This window comes from Elaeis guineensis, chromosome 1 (genome assembly GCF_000442705.2).
Source record: "Elaeis guineensis isolate ETL-2024a chromosome 1, EG11, whole genome shotgun sequence".
NCBI lineage: Eukaryota > Viridiplantae > Streptophyta > Magnoliopsida > Arecales > Arecaceae > Elaeis > Elaeis guineensis.
Genome location: NC_025993.2, coordinates 111,348,278 through 111,369,203, shown reverse-complemented (window position 1 = coordinate 111,369,203; position 20,926 = coordinate 111,348,278). Strand labels below are relative to the sequence as shown.

General features: G+C 35.7%; 1 protein-coding gene across 4 annotated transcripts; it reads left to right on the top strand.

Moving 5' to 3' along the window:
* Window positions 1–2,762: 2,762 nt before the first annotated feature.
* LOC105038535 (uncharacterized) lies at window positions 2,763–13,698 on the top strand. 4 transcript variants are annotated; one of them, XM_019848682.3, is made up of 10 exons: window positions 2,763–3,239; window positions 4,285–4,446; window positions 4,571–4,708; window positions 4,857–5,015; window positions 7,543–7,635; window positions 9,270–9,386; window positions 9,606–9,680; window positions 9,760–9,980; window positions 11,004–12,236; window positions 13,218–13,698. In XM_019848682.3, the coding sequence occupies exons 1-9, from the start codon at window positions 2,877–2,879 to the stop codon at window positions 12,151–12,153; spliced, it is 2,478 nt and encodes an 825-aa protein (XP_019704241.1). In that variant the 5' UTR covers window positions 2,763–2,876; the 3' UTR covers window positions 12,154–12,236; window positions 13,218–13,698. The 4 variants fall into 4 exon arrangements, with proteins under 4 accessions (XP_019704241.1, XP_010912676.1, XP_010912675.1 ...); XM_010914374.4 differs by having other exon boundaries at window positions 11,001–12,236; XM_010914373.4 differs by having other exon boundaries at window positions 11,001–12,236; window positions 13,170–13,698.
* The last annotated feature ends 7,228 nt before the right edge of the window (window positions 13,699–20,926 follow it).

The following is a 20,926-nucleotide window of genomic DNA, read 5'->3' as shown; positions in this document are numbered from 1 at the left end:
TTTCTCAAGCTTTGAAGCGGGCAGGAGAGATGAGTGAAGAGCTTGTCTTCAATTTGGGCCAACTCCAACCTCTTAACAAATTAGATTTGGATAAATTGCTTGAACAAGCTTGACAAAAGTGGAACCAACTCAATTTATCAACCTAACTCGGATCAATATGTAGCATTCATTATTTTCAGTGAGTTATGCATTCTATACCATCTGATGATAACAAAAATTTCTATTTCTCACAACAACAAAGTAATGTACAGTTTTCTTTTTTCTTTTTTTTTGATTAGGAGACATACAATTGTTATGTGTGCTATGAAATTAAGCTTATCTTGGTCTGGGTCAATTTCTCTTGACCCTTGCAATCAGAGGTTTCGTCCTTCTGGTTCTCTCTATTCTGTGTTTCGGCCAAATGACTCAATAATCAATGACAGGTGATTGAATAGATCACGGGATCATGTCCAGCTTCTGTTCTATTGTAGTCAATAATTCAACATTGATTGATGAGACCCCCCTTAATAGATATTGATTAACTCGGGTAGGTTGGATTACAATAACTACTTTTTCATTAGCTTCTCCAGCTCTACTTTCCCCGTTTATGAAGTATAACTATAGACTATGCCAAGATCCCCTTGGCTAAACTGGCTATGCTGACTGATGAACAGGCAGGTTACTAGGTTAGCCTGCAGCCTTCTGTCTGGATTTCATAAATCCTAGGGAGAAGCCTACGTTGGCACTGTTCCTTCTATTTGCTAACCAGGCAGCCAATTGGTTTTCTTTAGTGTGGTGAAAGGTTGGAAGAACTCAACTGGACTGATGTGTTTTTTTTATCGATGTTGTTTCGAAATATTCTTGTTTTTGATTTTTTTGATTATATTCACTATTTATATTCATTATAGATGAATTTTTCATCTTAAAAAAAAAAAAAGGAAGAAAGAAAGAAAGGTCGAAAGAACTCTTTTTATATGATAATGTCCTTGAGTAAAGGATTATGTTGATGTACACCAGCGGCCGCTTGGAGATTCATTTGATAATGATGATGGAATTACCTTTCATTAATATTTGGAAATCATGCATGGTATGTGTAAAAAGTGATGCATGCTCCTCAAGCAGCTCTCATCTCATATGTAAGAATAGAGCAAAAGAGGATAGATGAAGATGCAGCATGGAGGGGCCTTTCCATATGATCATTTACAATGAATCCTGCTGCAGCTACAATCACATTCGCTTATTAATTAAAATTGGTCTAAACTATGGGTGTTGAAATTATCATTGTTCATTGATTTTGGCATGGATGCCGAAGTAGATGAATCAATAAGAATTGCCTACTTTATATATGACAATGCATGGCTAGATCGGATTCATCAACAAGATATTGCAATGAGGGAGAGTGCTCATTGCTTATCTCAAGTTTAGTAGGATTAATTTTCTGTTTATCTATTTTTATATTTTTGTAATTAGAAAATGTGGTTTCTCTTTAAGTGGTTTCTCTCGCTACCTCAAATCAAGGTTGTACTGCCTCAAAAGACATTCAATCATTATCTACTGATTCCTTCGTTTGAAATAATAGAATCTCACTTTCAGCTGGGCAATTTCTTGAAATATCTCCTGTACACTAATGATTCAATATTAAAAGAGAAGTTTTGGTTAAATTCAATAAGATAGATGCTTTATCTTGGACACTTACCCTTGCAATTCCAACCTTTCCTCACCTTATTACAGATACTAGCGAGCCAAAATTTCTTAAAGTTATATACTGAGGGAGGGCATAGATGACACCCCTTCTACAAGAGAGTATGATTCATTTTATTCTTTGTGGCTCATGCACATTGCTTACATTAGACACTAATTTACCATGCTTTTATAATAGATATGAGCCTTTATTTTGTCAAGCCCAGCTAGAGTAAAGCCAACATTGCACTAGCCTTCAATATGAATCTTATAGCTCAAACACGGACTGTGATAATGGGCTAATCAAATATCCTTCTTACTCTCTGTATTGATTCCTCATCCTTGGACCATCATCATGCCAAATAGAGATGAAAAAAAGGGAAATGAGATATTTCAATTTGTCGACAAATCGGTGACAAAACTGTCCTTGATGTCACAGATTTGAATAGGTGAGATAGTGGTTAGATCTTATATGGAAGATATGTGGAGTATTTTCTGCCCTCGATAGAGAGAGAATTTGAAACATATGTGGAGCGTTTTCTGCCCTCAATGGGCTTAAAGAACTTGTGTTCAAGGTTGATGGTGCTTAACTGGTTAACATGTTTAACTTGATTTAACTCACTATATATTGGATTAGGTTACATGTTTAATATTAGGTCTAAATTTTAGACCAAGTTAATAAATAGGTCGAGTTTGGATTCACGAATTTTTGATTTATTTTGTATCAAATCTGATCTATATCTTATCCAACTTCACCCAATTGCCATACCTACTTGTATTTGATGCTAAGTATGTCCAAACAATGCAATATTAGAACATCAAATATAAACAACAAAATCTATAATAGTATTCCAACGGCTACCAACTGAAGTGGTCGGCAAGATGAACTGTGATACCTAAAAGTAGTTCATATATAAAAGACGAGAAACTAGGCAGCGGCCCTTAAAAAGGACAAAACTTGCCCATATGAACTTGGATCATAAAATAAGCAGGCCTTTAAACAGGCCGGCCCGGCCCTAATGACCACTCTCTCTCTCTCTCTCTCTCTCTCTATAAAATGTTATCCCTGTTCCCTTATCTTATTGTTTATTTTTGAGGTTTTTTTTGCCCCCCCCCCCTCTTTGTGAGGTCTCGTCTCCGTTATCGATTGAATTCTCAATCGCACCCGTCTCAAACCCTGAAACCGTTCGATTTATTCCCTAATTATTCCGTCCCCGATGGCGGACGCGGCCGCGGGCGGAGGACCGTCGGAGCTGGCGGGGGAAGCCGGCGGCGGCTGTGGCATGACGAGGAAGGAGAAGCGGAAGGCGATGAAGAAGTTGAAGAGGAAACAGCTTAGGAAGGAGGTGGCGATCCGGGAGCGCGAGGAGGAGGAGGCGCGGTCCAATGATCCAGAGGAGCAGCTGAGGATACGGCTAAGGGAGCAGGAGGAGGCCGAGATCGCGGAGAGGGAGAGGAAGGCGTTCGAGGAGCGGGAGAGCCTCTGGTTGGAGGCCGCCGCCGCGCGGAAGGCCGCGGAGGAGGAGGAGGAGGAGGAGGCCCGGAGGGAGAAGCTTCTTGAAGAGTCGCGAGAAAAGGAGGTCTTATTCCCCTCTTATTTCCTCATTATATTTCCCTCTAATTTTTCTCTTTTCCTTTGAGATTGTTAGAATCCATTCTGCTTAATTTGATAATCCGAAGTTCTTACTCTAATTCTAAGTTCTTGCTCTAATTAGTGTTTTTAGAGTTCTGATGGGGGAAAAAAATAATTTTAGCTCTCGCTAGTCGGTTGATAGTTCAGTATACCGAATTCTCTCATTACATGATGGTTTTACATTGTTTTCTAGATGCATTTTCCAGTTTAACTTTTGATAATGCTTTCTATGAAAACTTAGAGCCAGTGAAATAACTATTTTTGTTTATCGATAAAGGAAGAGGAGTAGGAGAGTTAAGGGGTCTCACATATATCTGCTCAAAAAATGAATGCCAAGGTTTTTTTGCTGATTTGAATGTTGGGATGGAGTAGAATTAATCAATTGGTTATACGTGTTGAGTTGCCCCTGCTCTGAAGAGAGTAAGAGGGTGAGAGAGAAGATGTTTGAATGATTAGTTGCAATACATTATGATTACGATAGGTTTTTAATATTAGGATGGTGATATGTTGATGTTGCAATTTCACATGCCAAACCAATTTCCTTTTCTCTGGGACAGGATGTTGGCAACTGAGTAAATATGTAGTGGCAATGTCTAAATGTGGATGAATGCCACTTGTGTGTGCTAGGGAGTAGAGAAACATGGATTAGCAAATGGTCACAAAGCAGTTGATTTTCAGTTTAGATTTTCTTTTTCTTTTTTTTGGTAACAAAATGTACTATATGTCGACCTTGTCATAGCAAATAACCGTTATGTGGATTAGCTGATGGCCAAACCTAGTACCATTTGGATGGCAGGTTTGTAACAATATTACTGTGAAAACAGATAAATGGGCAATGGGATCCACACACCGCATTTGTTAGCAACTTCTGTAGATATACTTTCCCAAAAGAGTGTATATGTTGTTATTAGTTTTTTTGTGTTTCTTATTAGAAATTTTGGTGATCAATTTCATGTGACTTATTTTTCACATTTAATTTTGAGATGTAACAGAATCAGCAGAAAGAGCATGCAGATGAGTTGGAAGAAGGTGATGAATGGGAGTATGTTGAGGAAGGTCCTGCAGAAATCATCTGGCAAGGAAATGAAATCATAGTAAAGAAAAAAAGAGTTAGAGTTGCAAAGAAAAGTGCTGATAGACAGCCAATGAAAGAGGTTATACTCTTAATTCCATTTTTAGATTTGGTCTTTTTTTTTTTTTTTTTGTTTGGTGGTCATGCATATACCTGTAAAAAACTTTGGAACTTGGTGTGATCAAAGTTGATTAAATCTGTTGCAGGATGATGACAGACCCACATCAAATCCACTTCCTCCACAGTCTGCAGCTTTTGCTTCTTACAAGAATGAGCCATCAATGTCAGCACAAGAAGTACTTGAAAAAGCTGCTCTACAGATTCCAAATTTTGGAACTGAGCAAGTGTGTATCTTGAAAATTTTATCTTTATTTTATAATCGCAAAGACTCCATTTTGATGTTCATTGCTTAGCAATGGATCATTCTCTCCATACTAATTCATTTCTGCACTCAACATTCACTTTAAATTTCTCGTGTCTGTTCATTTGTAGGATAAAGCTCACTGTCCATTTCACCTTAAGACCGGGGCCTGTCGTTTCGGATCGCGTTGCAGCAGAGTTCATTTTCATCCTGATAAATCTTGCACATTGCTTGTCAAAAACATGTACAGTGGCCCAGGACTTGCTTGGGAGCAAGACGAGGGGCTTGAGGTTTGTAAGATGATGCTCTCCTGTGGCTAATGTGGTATCCCTGATATTGCTCTTTGGTTTCATCTGCAAATTATGGTTTTCTACTATTAATTGCATTTTTTTTCCTTTTGTAATGTCCTCTCCATGGTTATAATTGCTGCTTACTAGTATCTACATACATGACAAGCTGCCAAGTAATCTGATCATGATTTGTCATAGTGATGAAGAAAGGCTACTCGGTAAACATTGTGGTAATAATCTGTTTGAGAAAAAGTTTTTGATGGGATAATATAAGTATATAACAAAATCATCTATTTCTAAATGCCTGATTTTAGAAGCTACAAGATTATATTTTCTGTTGCATATGCATTGGCATGTCTGTTTTTTTTTTTTTTTTTAATTTATTTATAAATTCGTGATGTATGGTCGAGCTGTATTTTTCTTCCAACAGTACCAAGTGTTCTTTAACAAAATCCACATCAGAAATTCATCTCGAGGTACAGTGTAATGGCAAATTGGCCTTGGCTGAGGATGGAGATTAACATTTTCTGGGGCTTCTGTATCCTATGCTACTTTTGCAGTTTGTGGCACTTGTATCTGAGCTTGTTTAACTTTTAATTCAGCTATATTATGATAAATTGTTTTATATTATACAGTCATTCTTGTAAAGAATATCTTACGAAGATTCCTCTTGTTTTCTTGTATGCTTTTTACTCCTGGAAATCCAAGTTGACTTTTTTTTTTTAAATTAAAGCTTGAGGTATTCATGTCCTGACAGACCTTTGACTTGTTCACGCTTGCTTGAATCTATCATATTGTTAGTTTTGATTTCTCAGTATCCAGCTCCTTAACGTTCAGTAGTTCTCTGGTCATTTCCTGTATGTTGAACTGTTGGTGATGTTCCACGGTTGAAGACATGAGCAGGAATATTAAGTTCACAGGTGACAGAATCTTTTATGCGAATATGATGAAGGTCATGTTTTTTAAATATAAGTTTCAAACTCAGTTTAATTATGAAAATTGTGAAAATCCTGGTTGGGAGGTAGCGAGAAAAGATTTGATGTATTACACGTGAAATGAACAATATAGAACTTGCAAAGCAGACTGTAAAATGATGGGTTAAGATATACATGCTTGATCTATGCATGAAGGGGATGCATTTTGTATGAGATAAAAATTTTTATGCTTAGGTCGCTGGTGCCACAAACACTAATACATAACATCTACTCGTAGCATCTTAGATATCACTCAAGTTTCAAAATATTTGCATAATCTGCATCTTTCTATGAAGGCTGTAAATTTAGATTTATATGATACAACTGTATGTTGTAACCTGTAACCACGCAACTATAGCCACTAAATAGCTAGCCTGGCATTTTTCATTTTTGTCAACAAGGTAACTTCGTTAGGAAAGTGTTAAGATCTTTGATGATGATCTTCAAGAGCTAAGGTGGGGATTCTTCCATCCAGGCTCATGATCCTTAATTTATAAGGCTTATCTAACTAACTGATGGGCCACCTTGTCTAACTTATCTAACTAACTGATGATCCTTAATATCCAAAGACAGTGCACATCAACCAAGATCGAGTCAACCTCTGAGTCAATACTTTGCCTGCAAAGACAGCCTTTGATAATATTGAGTGCATCCCCTTTCACTTCAAAATTCTTGATTCCATATTGCAAGCAACAATTGATATGTTCTCTGACAGCCTGGCTTGTTGGCTTGCTAGATGATAGGGTCATGGATGTTAGAAGCTATACAGTGGCTGTGGCAAAAGATCTTTGTTTTGTGCTGGATTTATGGAAAACAAGCTTCAACTGGCTTAAAAGTTTCATCTGTAGCTTTCTTGTTCTATTACATGTATTTTGGTTTCAATTTGTTTATGCTTTCTTATGTTTTACTGCTTCCAGTCTTTTGTATTCTCATGGAGTGCTAATCAGGAGACTCATCAGTCCTCCACCTGGGAATTGAGATTTATGTGTTAATGCAAGGTGTAGTTACATGGTACACCTTCAAGTTAATCTTTGTAAAACATGTTAAAGTTGAGCTTTATGTCGTGGACTTAAAACTGTTATCACTAACTTAAATAAAATGGGAGGTGGTTCAAGGAGATTTAGATTTTGTAGTCACGGTGGCCACTGTGGTGCTGGACTATGGATGTAATTGTTGCATCAACATGAAAGTGGAAATCGAAAGTTGATTCTTTTGGTCTTATTGTCTCTGCCATTTGAATCTATTATTCTACAGTGTTAATCCTTACTGATTTTGGAGACTGAAGAGTCAGTTGTGTCTGTGAGAGTTTATGCATGGAAAATGTCTTCGGTTGTGTGGCTTGTCTGGCAAAATTTAAAAAACTTACTGGATCCCTCGCATTGATTTATTCATCCTTTGTCAATATTATTTGAATTTTCCACTATATATATATGTTTAAATTTTTAATGCTGTCATCAGTATGATGCATATGATACATGTACATCTGATACATGTTGTTTACTCTTCTTTTATGTTGGGACTAATATACTCTTTCCGGCTTATGCATATTCCAGTTCACAGATGAAGAGGTTGAATGTTGTTATGAAGAATTTTATGAAGATGTACATACAGAATTCCTGAAGTTTGGTGAACTTGTTAATTTCAAGGTTGCTTGATGCTAATTTTCTTTTGCTTTAAAGCTGTTGCCAGTTCAAGTATATTTATGTTCTTTTTCATCCTCATCTTCTTTTTGTTATTATTAGTATGAGAATTACTATTTTATAACCGCTGATGACAATTTTTTATAAGATTTTGGATGTTGATAAAATTGATAAAATTTGTTTTAATTGGAAGAGGAAAAATTGGTTTTGATGCATTGCACAAATAATCAGTATTAGCTAATATTGATCAAGTCTCATGCATTGCTGTCTATGTAAGATAGTTTGGCTGCTGTGTGTTGACTGACTTGTCACTCTTTTTTTTTTTAACATTACAATAATTATTTCATTTTCCAGCCATTTAAATTGCCTTGCTATACTTTGTAATTCTGATCCACATTTTTTCTTTAATTTTTTCCTTCATTCAGCCTTTTATTTATTGTCTTTCTCCATATATGTTCCCATCTGCATTGTTACCAAACTGATCTGAACTTGCCCTTTGCTTAGCATGTTTGGAAGTATGCACCATGAACTTTTTGTGATAGTCAGCTGAACCAGCCAATCCTACTTGGTCCCTGCAACCATGATGCTTCACGCCCACCTTGGACAATCAAATATTTTGATGGGTTGCATATTATCAGTGCTTAAACTTGTCTTATGTTACTCATGCATGGCCCCAACCAACAAAATAATTACATCCATCACCACCAAACAAATTACTACATCTGACAAGGTTGGGTTTTACTCCTTGTTTGCCATTCATTTGTATCGAAAGCTTAACACAATGTCACTTTTTTAAACATCTTTTTATGACATTAAACCAGTTTTCTATAGGTCTTGCCTTCATCTTTTCTAACTTCCTATTTATGGCTCTGAGTTACTTGCCTTTGTGTGCCTCATGTTGGTTTTCACTGAAGGTTCTAAACCTGTACATGTAATTATAAGAAAGGGTACAGGAAAATAAAAGCTCGGTCTCTCTCATTTTATCTTTTTTATTGGGAAAATCTTCATTTTCATATGTTGCACTCGCATCTAACTCAATTCTCTATTGTGATATCAAGTATGGAACCCATCATTTCTCTTTCTTATTAAGCACCTGGATGACCCAATGTTGCATGGACAAGGACATGAGAATCAAGAATCTAACTTGGTGACTGGGAAAACCAACATGGATATGTGAGTATGTAGAAAAAGATGATATTAATGAAAAATATATATTTAAATATTGTATAAAAGAAAATATTAAAAGATAATATATGTTGAGGCTTTCCAGTATGCATGTTTCTCATCTGAAACTTCCTAAATAGTTTAAGGATCTTTGAAAAATGACATTTGCAAAGTTATTTTAAAACTTGCATTCTTGACCAATCTCTAGAAAAGAATGATAGCTGCAACTAAAAATTTATAAGTATCCAAGTGTCTGGTGCATATCTGATTTGGATATGTAGCCGATACAGATTCTAGGAGCTGGATATGAGTGTCTAGGTAACCTTGATCTTCTTTATCATCCAACTTCTGATGGCTGGTGGAATTGTTTATTGCAAGGATCCAAAGAAGAAAAAAAGATTTAGGTTTTTTTTTTTAACATTTATTTTTATGATGTCTTGGCGTTTGAAAAATAAATTCCAATCTATTTTGTCTAGGTGTGCAGGAATGGTTCTCACCATCTACGTGGAAATGTGTATGTGCACTACAAGACCTTGGATTCGGCTCTTCTCGCTTACAGTAACATGAATGGCCGTTATTATGCTGGAAAACAGGTACCTTGAAGAGGCAATTTATTTTTTATCGTTCATCATTTGTGAAGTTTGATATCTTCGTCATCTGCTGGTAGATTCAAAGCTGTTTCCCTTGCATTCATATCCATGCATGGCATTGGTTGTAAGCCAGCAGTAATCTGTCAAAAAGTATATATAGCCCCCTTGTAGGTTCTTCCTTATTTGTCAGTTTTTCTCTGAATGATCACTTTTTTGAATTAGATAATGTTTGAGTTTGTTGCTATCACAAGATGGAAGGTTGCCATATGTGGGGAATACATGAAATCAGGGCTAAAGGTAATCGGATAATTTTTGGTGATTAATACTCAGATGTTAGTCTGCTTTCATGACATAATGATTTTTGTTTCTTTGACAGACTTGCTCACACGGAACTGCTTGCAATTTCATTCACTGCTTTCGCAACCCTGGAGGGGACTACGAGTGGGCTGATTGGGATAACCCTCCACCTAAATACTGGATTAGGAAGATGTCTGCTCTATTTGGCGATCCAGAATCAGCATATGACAAGCAAATGGAGCTAGAAGATCATGAGAAGTCAAGGGATTCAAAGAGGAAGAAAACACCAACAAAAAACAGGTATGTCCAGTCATAGTACACATTGGTTGCAGGGTTTTATTTCATTTTATAAGTTGCCGAGTTGATTGATGGTGGTGAGCCACTTGATTGCCTATGCTAATTGTCTAGGGGCCAGTTGGGCATCTGAAATATGAATTCTCTAACAATCACTAAGTTGGTACATTAAAACAGCAAACCCATATGTATAAACGTAATCTACTTCATTATGTAGTCTTAGTCTGAGAAAATAATTATAAAAGCTTAAGATATGTAGGCATTTTGTCTGACTAAACAATTAGGATAAGACTTTTTAGTGAAGAACAGGATGAAAAAACTAGGAGGAAGAAGAGGATGGAATGACAGGGAGGAGGAAAAGAAGGCAAGTATTTTTAGTCATTTGAAAGAAGAAAGAGAAAATAAAGGAAGACGACTAGGAGCTTTGTGGGGTTTGGACATTGTGTTTATTGATGTTCATGTGTCAGTTTGTGCTTTCCGGCATTTCCCTATCTTCTCGAAATCTCTCTTTTCTCTGTTACTCCCTATTGATCTGAAATTGGCTGGTGCCATATCTTGGCTCATACCAACTATTTATTCTCAGAGGGGGCAAGGAAAGAAGGATGCTCTGGTACCCCTCTGTCCCCAGCTGCTCCCTCCATGTTTTCCCTCGATCGCTATGACCTCCAAGAGATGCTCCTTCATCTCCTGGCTCCCTTAATATTTGATAGTTAACTGTTACTGTATAACTTAACCTTGTTATGTGATTCTATTAACTAAGGGATAACTTGTAACTAAGTGCCACAGATATCAGTATTGTTCTTATTGAGCATCAGGAACTTGTAAATTGTTACCATTTAACTCTAATACTAGCCTTTATTTCCTTGTATATCTTCAGAACATCAGAATGTGAAGCTTTTGAATATTGAATTTCATTCACTAAAGCACATCATATGCTTTTTTTTTTTTTTTTTTTTGCTTTAGGCTGTCAGGTTTTATCATTATACTATCACAATGTAGGCCCATGCTGACATTCTTGTATTGTAGTAGGTATCATTCAAGAAGATCTATTGACGGTGAGACAGATGTGCGAGATAGTGTTTCCATCAGAGAAGATCCAGGTATAAAGAGAGATCAATACAGCAGGCACTCAATCAGGAGAGAGCACTCTTATAGAAGAAGAAAAGAAATAGCTTTTCTGGATAAGCATGAGCAATCTGAGGAAAACAACAAGTCTGAAGTAAGGTATTGTTCACCCAGTCATGATTCAGGCGAGGACATCCCTAAGACAAGGGATGGGGATTTCCTTGAAAGGCATTGGAAATATGAAGAGAAGAACAGTGTTGACGATCGTTATAAGAGGAAACACCAAACAACAGAAGACTTGTCGAGGAAGAAAGGAAAAAGGACTTACTCCATTGGGCGAAGCAAACCAGAGAAGCATCATAAATCCAAATCTCATAAGAAGGAACATGGATCATCTGATTGGCATTCGGGTGATGATAATAACAAGAGGGTGCCAAGTGTTAGGCCTTCAAGTGATAAGTCTGGTGCTGTACTTAAGATTGATGAAGAGCGGTATAATGGGGGATATTCTTCTGAATGTTCTGATGATTTTGGTTCCACCAGAGACTCCTCCATATATAGAACAAAGAAAGAGCATCACCTGAGTGAAAAAAGAGAATATGATAGATATAACTCACAACATCATAAAAGTCATAAATCCTATTATTATAAAAGTGATGGTGAGAATAGTAAAATGAGAAAACAGAGGACTGAAAGTCAGAAAGATTCTTTTAATGATTCTTCTGATGATTGGAGATCTACGGGTACAAATTCTGATCATGAAGATACTGATGACCATTTACCAAGTAATAGCAGTCGGCCTTACAGGAAACATGGCAGAAGTGGTAGGAAGAGAAAACATCGCCCAGGGAGAGATTCTTCTAATGATTCTGCTGATGATCGGAGATCTACAGGTACAAATTCCGATCATGAAGATGCTGATGACCATTTACCAAGTAATAGCAGTCGGCCTTACAGGAAACATGGTAGAAGTGGTAGGAAGAGAAAACATCACCCAGGGAAAGATGAGTACAGAAAATATGATGAAGAAATTAGTAATTCTGATTCTGATAGCCCAGAGTTGACTAGGAGGGCCTACAAGAAGCATTCAAGAAGCCGCACACCCATTCAGTGATCAGGCAGTTTGAGGGACAGTAGTTGCTGAAGCATTCTTGATTTCCTGAGGCTTCAATTATGTACCACATGTGCAAGAAAATGGTAATCACTTGACACTGCTTTTTCCAATTCAATAATGTACATTTGATTGTGGTCTGAGAATTGAAAATCTGATCAAACGTGAATTTTTTTAGTAATAGTGTCAGGACTCAAAGTGTACCCAACTCAAAGCATTTGATATTCATGTTTCCTATTAAATATCTCTCAGGAATGCTAGAAGCTTTCAACTTTGGAGAATGCTGTATTTGAACTTTGCTGTCGATTCTGCTCTAAGATGCAGCTGGCAGGGGCTGGGCTGATTGTTTAATTATGAAAAAAAGTTTGGAGTTCATTGTTTTATGGGCTTATATCACAGTCCAAAGTTCATCATGCAGGTTTAAATAGGCTGGGTCCAGGCCTGACCTAAGGTTGGGACTGAAACCTTCGTTCTGGCCCATACTGGCTCATTTTTGGACTGGTTCTGGCTCGGGCCTGATTTATTTGAACTAAGTTCTTAAGCCCAAGCTAGTCCTGAACTTGTTCAGTTTTCAAGTGTAGGCCTAAATAGGGAGCCTGAGCCTGGATTGTTTTGGCTCTGGCTGATTGGTCAAACTAGTCCATTTAAACGCAGTGTTCGATCTATCCTACCTTGGTCTATCATACTGATCAGCATTTCATCTCATTATGTTGTATCATTATGTTATCTGTTGCACTAGGACCTTCTTAATTGGATAGTGTTGACAAAAACGAATGATTATGTGCTTACTATTGTTTGGAAATTAACTGCTTGGTCAGTCATTTAGAATACTAAAGCTTGTTCCCTCAGGCAACAGTCTGGGAAGTGACCTGTTGAACAGTGGATCAGGGTTGAGTTATAAAGTCAACAAATTGATAGACTTTATAAGCCCCTTCTTGCTGTCTGTTAAAGTTTATATTGATACATTATTGTTCTCATGGTTTTTCTTAAATAACTTGATATATGTTATTTCTTTCCAGATTTTGGAATCTTTAAGCCCTCATCATATAACTATTGATAAGTGGCAGGTGTTTTGCTGGGCACCAAATGATTCCATTCAACTATAAAATTCTCAGAGGTTGAGCTGAGAGTTGGGCTAGACCTTAATGCACTGGGTTGCACCTCTTCATTTTCCCTTCAGTCTCCAGTGCCAGGCACTGGACGGTGTTCTCTAACCCATTTGCTGTGTTGACCAAATGCAGCTGCGAGATTGTATCACTAAACTCTGGGATTGCAACCTTCTGTCTGTATGTGTGATACTGAGTAGCCTTTTCCATTCAGAACGAATCAGTTGAATGTGAGCAGGCCATGCTTTCAGGTTTTATCAAACTTTGCCGTCAGGCTCTTATTCCTTTGTTAGATTTGGTGCCCTGAACAAAATTTTGGTTCTTTGCCATTCATTGAAAAGCTTGTTCTCGATGTACTCTTGTAATTTGTTTGCTTAGTAGGATCTTTGGTTGTTTTGAGCTTGATAGCAGTGGAGAATGTGAATAAAGTGACTGTTGGTGACTCTCGGACTTATCATTTGACCAGCCCTAGTGGGAGCTGCTTTGATCATTCTACTGTCAGGAGCCCATCCATTGATAATGCCGCTGTTTAAAAAGGCCATGTATGGGAGGATCCTATCCCCATCCGAATTTGTTATGATATCTTTTTTCCCACAACAATCAATCGTAGTTTTCTAGTTTATAGGAATTTACACATTGGTGTTTAAACAATGGCATCAATTCTTTTTCAAGTGTCAAATGCACAGGCTTTATAGATATTAAGAAAGCTTTATTTTTTCGTTATAGAATGGTATAATTGTTGCAATATCTTAGGTGCAACCTGAAAGAAACCTGTGAGGGAGTGTGATGCTAAGAATGTGCCAATGCTATTAACAGAACTATTTTGGCTTCCTATGGCACCTCCTTCCATGTCCCGTATCCTACTGGTGCATTTTGGGTGGTCTTGATGCTGTCTGGCACCATCCATGATGTTCTTGCTTATAATAAAAAAAGAAATCAGACTCAAAATACCAATGAGCCTTTTCTAATAACTAACATATTGTCTGAAAAAATCAATAGTGAGGTTAAGCGTCAACATAATATTTATTTATAGAAAAAAATATATTTTATACAAAAAAAATTTAAAAGTATTAATAATTGAGTGATTCAAATTTTGTCATTAACAATTTGATCAATAATATAGCAAAATCGATTAAAATCAAGAATACGCACCGTTGAAACTCAACACAGTTCGTCTCTGACCATCATGTGATCCAATAAATAGTTATACGTGGTCAAAAACTAGTTAAGTATTGCTGACATAGCATATTGGTGTCTTAATCAGTTTTTATTGTGGGAATATAGGTGGATTTTCAGCTGCAACTCTTTTTTTTCCATCTTTTCGTCATTCTCGTCTACTTCAAAGGGAAAGAAAGAGGGATGGAGATGGAAAGGACAAGACAGTGGAGAAGCTGTTTGTTGCAAATAATAAAAAGAAATTTCTTCCTTTCTCATCATTTGAGTCCTAAATCATGAATACAGTTATCTAGCTACAGTTCGCCTTCTTTATCAATAAGCAATGTTCCATCTCCACCTTGATGTTCTGCTCATATGAAAAAAGAAATGTTGGTCGGAAAAAATATAACTGCGATGTGTTTATTCGATAATGGACATCGTGGACTAATGATAATCCTAATAGGAGGTTTGAAGATTGTCTTAACTACCATGTAAGTATAATTTAATATAATCAAAGATTATATTTCTAAAAATTTGATTTTTTTCAGTTATTGCATGGTTTGATTATATAGGATAAGGAGTCATATTGTGGATATTTCGATTGGATAGACTCTTATATGTGTGCATGATCAATGGTGGTGATCCCTAAATTATGTGATGAAATTCAAATTTAAGAAGAGAAAATGCAAATTTGTGAGCTTCTGCTTGTCAAATAGAAGATAAAGAAGCAAATAGATTTCGTGAATTTGAGTCAAAGTTGATTCAAAAGTTGTAGAAATCAGAGACACAGTATGGGAAGTTCAGAAAAATGGCTTTGTTTGTACTATTTTTATCATGGGTTGTGATTTTTTGGATCTTAAATGTATCATGTAATTATTATATTGTTATGTTGGTGTAATCTATAAAGTGAAAAATGTGCAAGGATGGTTGCCATTTTGATGGAGTATGTTTAGAATGTTGAGTTATTCAGAATGTTTCTTATAATTCTATTCTCTTGAATTAAACTTTTCCTACTGTTAATGGGTTATTCAATGTAATCTATAAGCCTTTTCTTTGAAAATTGTTCATTTGTTTCTTGTGGATTGTGATTCTTGGCTATCATGTTCAATTGGTGAGGAAAAAATCAAGTAATAGAATAAGGTGGGATCTTGTAAAGTTATTTGTTATAGCAATGAGATAACTTCAATCATTTGGTGGCAAGAGCCTTCATTCTAATACATCATACCAGCTAATACATTATTTGCACAGACATCTCTGTTTTGCATTAAACAACTAACTTCTTGCTAATTAATGAGTGTATATGCACTGACCTAACAAATAGTAATAAGATGAGAATTCATAAAGACTTGTTCAATTTCATTAAATCTGCAATCTTGTATCTAAGCATATAGTGCTATGAATAGTATAGGAACAATTTAAATTCGCCATAAGTAATATGAAACATACTGCCATTATCGAACTCGAATATTGCAAATAATCAAAACAAGTTCACTTTGCATTGCCCAACTTTAACATTACAACTCCTTGTTGGGATGCGTAGACGATTTCATGCATGTATTTTGAAATTTTTTCGAAAAAATTATAGCGAAAGATAACTAGATTAATCAAATTAATCTAATATGCATATAATCTAATCATCAAATCAACCTACTCTAGGATCTATGACATGTTATGTTGCATATAAAATCTGAAATAATCTGAAGATAAAATCAACATACATGCATATGAGCAGTAGATCACATCTACTTCTAATCTAAGTTCAGAACTCCATACCTGATTACGGATCGATAATCTTCACTACTAAGAGACATGATGGAAAGGATCCTTACTTGTTGCTCGCAGCCGCATATGCGTCCCACCTCTATGGGAAATCCACTCGAAGCTTCGATTTGATCGGTCTTCTTGGGAGTGCTAACTCATGCGAAAACTTTCTTCTTGACTGATCTAGATCTTTTTTTCAAATCTTTAGAACCTTTTCAAAGATTGAAGATGGACTTCTAGAGGAGATGAAGAGGTGAAAAAAAATGGAGAAGAAAGTAATTTTTTTCTAATTTATTTTCTCCTCCCAAACCATTAGAACTAAAAATCTGAAATTCAAGTTTTTGCGCACACCCCAAGAGAGAGGACTCTCCTCTCTATTTTTCACATTATGAACTATGTCCAAACTTTTACCACGTGAAGAGCTCTCTTCTGGTATCTTACACACACAAAAGAAACCATAAAAGCCCCTTGTATAGGCATATAAAGAGGTGGGGTGAAGAATCCTAGTGATCCTGGACTCTTATAGGATTCTGCCTTCCTACATAATTCTATATCCAAAAATATGCCAAAAAATTATGGGATGCCCCTTCTCATATTTTTTCATAATAAATCAGTTCTTCAACTGATCTTCTATAAAAAATCTCCCCAAAATGTTGCACATATAAGGAGAAATAAATTTATTGGCATGGAGAGGTTGATCTGAATGAGAACAGATTCTCCTGATAAGGAATATTTTGAAATCAAATTTCAGAACCTTTCTTTTATCAAAACCTAATCAGATTTGGACGTGAGATAGACAAGGGAAAGGACTCTTTGGTGTGAAAAAATCTCAAACAAAACAATTTTTTGTGTAGAGATATATGACGTGCAATCTGGGTTGGTGCAGGAAGAAGAGTCCTATTCTAATATGGACTCTAAGTTTCTTTATTTGGATCCAAACCAAATCACATCTGGTTTAGCCCAAATAAAATATATAAAATTCAATCTAATTAGGTTCATAAATTTTTAATCAAATTTTAATCAAATTAAGAATTGATTGAACTAAACTCCTGATCAAATCACAGATAATTCTCCCTTAGCGATTAGATCATTTTATAACCTAATTAGGTCAAGCCTAATTGAATCCAATTCAATTAGATTTTATTTAATCCTCTTTGCTCAATCAAATTGAGCTAATCAATAATCTAATTACTAATTAATCTTCTATTAATTCATTAATACTTTATGAATTAATTTATTGCAACTTTTACATAAAGTTAACCATCAATCAAATTGACGATTAAGTCCTTGAACGATTTTCAATCGTTGATCAACCACATGATCAGTTAGAAACTTCTTTTGAGTGTGACCCCATAGGTTTGAACCTAAGCCGGTAGCACAGGAATAATTTTTTGAATCAATCGATGTAATCATCTAGCAATGATGACCCAACGTTCGGATAGGTCGAATGAAGGCGAAGCAACATTCAAAAACCTATTGACGTATGATTACCATATAATTCATTCTTTTGATCCTAATGCTCGAAGATGATCTAGGATTTAATTATCAATCCTAAATAAGTCATCTACATTATATTTCAATCTTTTTTAAATCCATCACATGGATTATCCGAGTCTAGATTTTGCTAAATTGAAATACATTGATATATATCTCTTACAAATTTGGAGGGGTCAATCCCATTTTGACTCACGCACCGACTTGACAAGTACTTGACTGTACCCAAAAATCTTTCATTACTGAATTAAAAACTCAGTTAGTCTGACATCAAAGTACAGTGAGTTACTTGCAAGTCACCATAGTGATCTCAGGTCGGAGGGATATTTATACCCTTCGCGAGCTACCCTTGACAGCAGAGTGCTCTGCAGTTGGTCACATTCAGTGACAATGTACTCCTACATCTCATCTGTATGCCATACCAGTATCTCCATACCATTTGGTTACGAGGATAACCAACGCATATGGCACACAACGATCTACACTTAATATCGCTATCGTCCTAGTAATAGCGTATCGTTTGATCGCGAACTAATTTAAAGACTATGCGATAAATCCTCCTTTATCGATCAAAGTAGTCCTAAGGACTTCATCACAATATAAGAGTTCGTTAGAAGATGTATCCTTGTGATAAAAAATATCAAATAATTTTTATTATTTATCAATTCATATATATTTTTAATTAGCACAATCGTCAAATGATTGGCTTTAGGACATAATTCCTAACAACTCCCACTTAGACTAAAGTAAATCAGTATAGTATCATATACCCATCTTCGATTTATCATCTCAGAACTTCTAGATATTGAGGCTTTAGTAAATGGGTTGGTCAAGTTCTCCTTTCTGTCGATCTTCTAAAGTTCGACGTCACCTTAAATTTTTCGAATAAGGTAGTAGCTATGCAAAATGCCTGGTCAGCTAATGGGACTTCAGCTCCTTGGCATGAGCTATGACTCCGATGCTGTACAATACAGCAGGACCATTATCGGAGGGTGCCACTCCTAGCTTGCCAATGAACCTGTACAATCACATAGTTTTCTTGTAAGCATCGAATGCTGCAATGTATTCTGCCTCACAATTTAAATTTGGCTATATTGCTCTGCTTGGAACCATTCCAGTAAATTACTCCATTATTTAGGATAAAAATATATTCTAACACGTTCTTGCTATTATTATATCTAACTAAAAATTAGAGTCATACTCCATATGTTTTAAGTTAGATTCTTCATAACCAAGTCACCGGTCCTTAGTATTTCTCAAATACTCAAGTATGACATTCCAGTGATTCTCACCTGGATCTTGCAAGTATCCATTCACTACCCTAGTGAGTATAGCATATCCGATCTCATACATGATGTAATGATAGAACAAATTTTACTCATAAATACCCTATGTATGTTGGACTGGGATAATTCAAGCAGCCTCTTAGATCTATCTCTATAGATCTTCATCCCTAGGATGAGAGATACTTTTTCTAAATCCTTTATGGAGAATTATGATAATAGCGAAACTTTTATTCTCTGTAATATAAGAAATGTCATTCTCGATTAAAAGAGTTTCATTCACATAGAAGATAAAAAATACACTCATAGAACTATTAACCAATTTGTATTTGTAGGGTTCTTCTTCATTCTCAATGAAGCCATGCGTTTTGATCACTTATCAAAATGCACGTTTTAACTCCAAAATATTTAACATGATCACAAAAGAAAATATCTTGTTATGGTCAATACCATAATATTGACAATATCCTTAAGCAACTAGACGAGCTTTTTAGGTCTCTACTTTCTCGTCTGCGCTACTCTGATCCTATTGAAGATCCGCTTATACTCTATGGGCTTTACTCTTTGAGTGAATCAACGAATATCCATACACCATTGATCTTTATGGACTTCATTTCGGACTCTATGGCTCTAAACCATTAATCAAAGTTGGATCTCTATATGACATCCATATAGGTGATCAGATCCTTATTATTCTCATCGAGTTCAACAGGATCACGTCCCAGAACTAGATACCGAAGTATCTATCCGACGGATGTGGTACTCTACCGGATCTTCTTAATGGTGCTTCTACAATGGATTCCGGATTTGATCTAGTTAAATCCAATTCTATGGGTTCACTAAATTATATCGATTCTTCTACCTGTCGAACTTTATAAGTTCTACATTAAAGGCATCAATACCTTCACTAAGGTACTCCCTTTCTAAAAAGAATATCGAATAATTTTTGTTCTTTAGCAAGATAAAAGTTATATCCCCTAGATTCTTTGAGATTATCCTATAAAATAATATACATAGAACCAAGATCCAAGCTAATCGGTCTGCAAATGCTCGACATAAATCTAATACTTCCAAACCTTAAGAGAAGAGAATATTGGCTTATGCCTAGTTCATATCTCATATGGAATTATTGTGACTGATTAATTCAGAATCCAATTTAGAACATAACAAGCAGTCTTAAGAGCATAACTTTAAAAGGAGACTGGCAGACTTTTAAACCCCATCATGGATCGAACTATATCCAACAAAGTCGATTCCAACAGGAGAGAATCATATTCTCTTCTAGATATGTCAAAATTTACTTGAAATGCATTCTTCTCTTCAATCTGATCGAAAAATTTCAATACTCTTCCAAATTTATTTTTCTATCTTATTATGGACTTATTTGAATATTTTAAATAATCTAAATTTATGACAAACATATTCATAGATCCAATATATCAGTATGTATCAAATTCAGAACATCATTGGTTCGTTCACCTTTTTCAATAAAAAGTGGCTTGATCATCTTACTAAGGAGATAAGATTAACAGGTTAACAATGATTCATAATCATTAACTTTGAGAATTATCTCTTGTTAATCCTATTTTTATTTAATAACTAAGCCTAAATTATCAAAGATAAATACTTGTGATATTATCTACTTTAGGATTTGTTTGTTGTGTACATTACACTAACAGGCTGTGACTATTCATAAATATCATTTCTTAGTTGTCCACATGATTTTGACATCATTCATAATGAAATCATAAAAATCATTAGACAACAGTGACAATCACTAAAATGATATTATTAGAATTGAAAATAGGCTCGAGAATTTCTAAAATCAGGATTGAAACATAACTTCCAACTCCAATGTTCAGAAATCTCTTGCAGTTTTCAAATTTTTTACTAACCTGAAGTCGTTGCAATAATTTACATGGACTTTCGATATCCAATATCCAGATAGTAGTATCACAGATAGAGAAATCATAAGGT